This window comes from Oratosquilla oratoria, chromosome 6 (genome assembly GCF_046742065.1).
Source record: "Oratosquilla oratoria isolate Oo_2021 chromosome 6, ASM4674206v1, whole genome shotgun sequence".
NCBI classification, from domain to species: Eukaryota; Metazoa; Arthropoda; class Malacostraca; order Stomatopoda; family Squillidae; genus Oratosquilla; species Oratosquilla oratoria.
In genome coordinates, this window is record NC_134782.1 from 70,446,117 (window position 1) to 70,451,116 (window position 5,000).

Consider the following 5,000-nt stretch of genomic DNA (forward strand, 5'->3'; position numbering starts at 1 on the left):
TCGAGTTAGGCTTTTTCATTACTAATAGAGCACAACCTTTTATGGAGGTAATTAAAAATAGCCTTCCATCAACAAACTCAAAAACTTCACACATTGCTGCTGCTGCTGCCGCTGCATGCCAGACCCTGGCCAGGCTGCCGTGCGACCACAGTCCAGTCCTTCTAAGCTACCAGAAGAGGCTGAATGACAGCATTGCAGATAGCTGTCCATGATGCAACACTTCACCCTTTACTATACAACACGTCATGAAAGACTGTATTATACACATACACGCCAACAGCACAATATACACTCTATAAGGGATTTGTGGGGAAACCCTCGTTCTAGCCGCGGTATTCCTTTTGGAGACGGGAGTGCTCAGCCAGACACTGTAGGGGACGACAACGACAAAATAGGCTGGCATCAAGGACAGTGACAAGAAATGCGGTACAAAAAGAGCTAATTTTCCACCAAGCCCTTTGTTACGATGTCCTTCCCTAACCTGAATGGAATTATCCAAAGCCGTGTAACGAAGTAATGGGGTACACCAGCTCCAGTTCTCACGCCCTGCTGTGGAAGCCTTGTATCTAGCTACATTGAGATTTACAAAGGATTACAAAGGCAGATTTGCAACCTTCAACTTTGGGAAAGAAATCTAAAATACTGGAAGAAAACAATTCTCCTCCAGCATATCAAATGACATTCTATGTAAATTGCTGAAGAAACAAAATAGTTTGCCAGAGAGTGATTTTATGGTGGAAAAAGTTCTGGAGGTGGGCGGTATCGCTAATGAATCGGAGGTTGAAGAAGTAGCCCAATGTGATAACCCCTTTGCCTTTGACCTGGGTGGTGTGGTAGGGGACATATTGAACCTTCATCCACTTGGTTCTAAGATGGGAAGAGGGACAAATGGGTACTGCAATGGCAGAAGTGTGGGTTTATGCACTGACTGGGCCACTCCATTTATGCGGAGTAAGGCCGCTCTGTCCACACCCGTGGTTTCAAGGTAAGTCAATGGAGGCGTTCACACACAACCTTGCAGTTTTTCCTTGACTATGTGGTACCACCGCGGTTTCTGCGCGTTTCAGACCGCTGGTATGATTGTGATTAGGGCCTTAAAGGTATTTTGGTGTTGTGGACGTATGTATACTGGTACCAGGTAACCCAATACTACCTGCCACATCATCGGGCTATCGGCGGTAAAACCGGCTACTGTATACCAAAATGGATAGAAAAGGAAAGAGAGAGAGAATCATCGATAGGGTAGAGGAACTCTTTATGAGTCAGTGGTCATCCAACCCCGTTATGGGTTACTGCCCCACACCCACGTGCCCATCCTCTTAAGACCTGGAAATGGGAGGCCCAGAGGTTAAGTGGCGTCCCAGTGCCGTGGTTGCACTGAGGTGTGCCCCAGGACAAGCAGCACGCCTCCTTGGTCCTCTGCTCAGGCCAGGAAGGACGGCATCTGCGGGTTCGGAATGCTACGTCGACTGGGTTGCCTGACTCGAACCTTTAAGATAAGCAACAAGGTCCGCGACTACCCTTCGCCTACATTGCCAAGGTGGTGGGTGCATATACTTTACCATGAGTCCTTAGCCGAATCGTAATTGAAAAAGAAATGTGTAGATAAAATTTATCCCTGCCTTATGTCCATGACCAGTTAATTAATCTATAAGGACTAGTGAGTCACAATTTGGCTTAAAAACTGGTCACCTTCCTGGTTATACCGCTCTAGGGAAGTCAAAGAACTGGCTAAACGTTTGCTTTTGTGAATCTCAGTCAGCATTTTTGGTACCCGGCGTGAGCATAACTTTCGATAGTTTAAGTGTTCAGTCACAATTTCATAAACCACGCTTCTTGACACTTCAGGAAACTCATCAGATAACGACGAAATCGTAAAGCGTCTGTTTACTTTCACCTTTTCATCAACATTCTGCACCAAACCATCAATAATGAGTGAAGGTCGTTCACTTCGTTCCTCATCATGCACATTTGTACGGTCATCTTTAAAAGCTCTCATCCATTTCCACACCATCCCATCACTCATAATGTTTTCTCCATACAGTTCACTGATCTGACGATGAATTTCAGCCGCTTTCACGCCTTTAGCAGTAAGAAAACAAATCATAGCGCGTATTTCACAGTCGGCGGCATTCTCAATCGGAGGAGGCATTTCAAATACTCACAAACAAACTTAAACACGGTCAGATGATTCCATAATTGTGTTGAAAAGTAGATTACAGTACAGGCTTTCACGTAGAAATAAAATTGTCACGAAAAGTCTACTTGTTTTATTTTTATTTCAAAGCGGTACATAATAAACACGCCTCGTGTGTATATATATATATATATATATATATTTATATATATGTATATATATATATATGTGTGTGTGTGTATATATATATGCATATATATGTGTATATATATATATGTATATATATGTATGTATATATATATATATGTATATATATATATATATGTATATATATATATATGTGTGTGTGTGTGTGTGTGTGTGTGTGTGTGTGTGTGTGAGAGAGAGAGAGAGAGAGAGAGAGAGAGAGAGAGCGTGCGTGCCGGTGGGTTTGTAGTTGTGAGTGAGTGGGTTGATTGGTGTCAGAATATAAGCTATATCTGTGAATGTGTGTATATATATATATATATATATATATAGAGAGAGAGAGAGAGAGAGAGAGTAGTGTGCGAGCGTGTGTTTGTATGTGTGTGTGTTTGTGAATGTTTTCTGATCGTTGTATGATTGAGCGCGATTATCTTTGCGTTTGCACGTCGAGGTGCGTGGCCTGCCCGACGTACATAGTGTCGGTGTTCCTTAAATATCCGAACTCCAATTTTGTGTCACCCTCGTCCTCGACTGCCAATAACATACCTGTTGTTTTGCTTTAGTTTGTGTGTGTTGACGATGGCGGCGCTGACTGAAGTAAACAACCTACCCCTCCGCCCTCAGGACTCTTCTCTCGCGCCCTCATGCACTCCGGCTGTGCCCTCGCCCCTTGGAGCCTCCAGCCGCGCTATGATCACTCCGCCCGGAAGCTGGCCAGGCTTCTGGGCTGCCCGGAGGCCTCCTCCCACGCCCTTGTCACCTGCCTACGGACCGTCAAACCCGATGCTATCAACCAAGTAAGGCGAGCCAGTGTGTCTAACTGAGTGGGCGGTGGATAGATGTGTCTGCGCGTGTATCTTACCTAGTTGTATATTACGGAAAGAGAGCTATGCTCGTATTGACCCGCTTTTGTAACTTTCAGTATCCAGTTTGATCTTAGATTCTTGTATAGTTTTTGCACTCACTGTTTCCTCATTCAATTTATTTTTGTGTGTTTGTGTGCCTGCGTGTGTTTATTTTGCTGTTTTAAACTATTTGCAATGTACAGGAATTCGTATGTTTCACCCACAATCATGTTTATATGTTTGGTAGGATGACAAGTTGACCAACACTGTCAAGTGTTTCTCTATTGTTTTTGTCATTTTTTCACTTTCCCGTTGGGTAATTCATTTTTTTTTTTTTTTCAACATTGACCCATTTCTAATACTTTGCATTTTATTTGCAGTTGCTCTAGTCATACATACTCTTATGATAGTTTTGTAATAAATTGCTATTCCTTCTTATCTTATTTTTCTCATGGTTTTGCATCTTCTGTCAGGATTTCTATGAGTTTTTTCATCGTCTCTTCATTCACATAATGAAAAGCCACATTAAAACCTTCTGTAGCAGTCCGTACGTCTCCCCCCACAATCCTGCTGATACGTCTGTCAGGCAACAGGTTCTTTTGTAAACACTCCCAAGTGGGATATTGGCCAAACGAAACAAAAAAAGCAAGTAGCATGCTAGCCTAGTGTACCACGTTTATTCTCCAGTTTCCCAACTTTCGATCTCGCAAGATGTTTTCCATCGTGTCACCAGATGTTCGAGAGTTCTCTCGTCTGGGATTCTTTGGGCGTGTCCTTCGCGCCTGTCGTCGAGGGCAACGTCGAGGGAGCCTTCCTGCCCAAGCCTCCTCTGCAGTTGCTGGAGGAGGGCTCAGTTCCTCCAGTGCCACTCCTAATGGCCCTGACCAGGGACGAGGTGTCTATTTGGTTTAAGAAATGTAAGTGTCTCGGCTCTAACATTTAGGGAGTAGTTTTCAGGTTTGGTATTCGTTTACTCGTTAATCTTTGATGTGAATATCTCGAGTGTATTATCATTACCATCGTTATTATTATTATTACTGTTATTACTATTATTATTATTTTTATATATATATTTTATTTATTTTCATTTATCTTTTATTATTATTATTATCATTATTTTTATTTATCATTTATTATTGTTGTTGGTGCTATTATTATTATTGTTGTTATTATTATTATTATTATTGTCATTACTATTACAACTATTGTTATTATTATTATTATTATTATTATTATTATTATTATTATTATTATTATTTCATTATTGTTGTTGTTGTTATTGTTGATGTTTTGTTATTATTGTTGATGTTTTATTATTATTATTATTATTATTATTGTTGTTGTTGTTGTTGTCATTAATCATTATGAATGATTTGGACGCATGGAAAGAATGAGTGGAGAAAGGTTAGTAAAAGGAATGTGGAAGGCAGAGCTGGATGGAATTAACATGAGGGGATGACCGAGGAAGAGATGGATGGGTGGACTGAAATGGGCGTTGAGCAAAGAAGGTAGATGGCAGGAGATAGGATTGAGTGGACAATGGCTGTGTATAGATGATACTGTGATGGAAGGGAGGGAGTGGGGAGGGGTGACTAGGGAGTGGTTTTGTGTAAATGGTATTTTGACGCAGCCTGAAGGGATTCCTCCCTGTCTTGTCTTCTGCATGAGGGGACGGAGAGAGGGGTGAGGTCGCCAATTAAGTGAAGCGGCCTTGCTGTGGATGTGCTTTGTCTTGCTGCATTGCTTCTGACCCAAGGGCAGTGGACGGGATACAGGGATGACTCGTCATCCATGAGGAGCTAAGATGAAAGGGTGGTGGATGGGAGTGGGTA

At 42.1% G+C, this 5,000-nt stretch overlaps 1 protein-coding gene across 3 annotated transcripts in view; it reads left to right on the forward strand.

Annotated features, from left to right (window-relative positions):
- LOC143026589 (cocaine esterase-like) overlaps positions 1 to 5,000 on the forward strand; it is a 271,858-nt gene that overhangs the window by 251,480 nt on the left and 15,378 nt on the right. For all 3 annotated transcript variants that reach the window (XM_076187231.1, XM_076187232.1, XM_076187233.1), the window contains 2 exons: positions 2,948 to 3,120; positions 3,902 to 4,085. In XM_076187231.1, the coding sequence (XP_076043346.1) occupies positions 2,948 to 3,120; positions 3,902 to 4,085 (357 nt within the window). The remainder of the gene's footprint in view (positions 1 to 2,947; positions 3,121 to 3,901; positions 4,086 to 5,000) is intronic.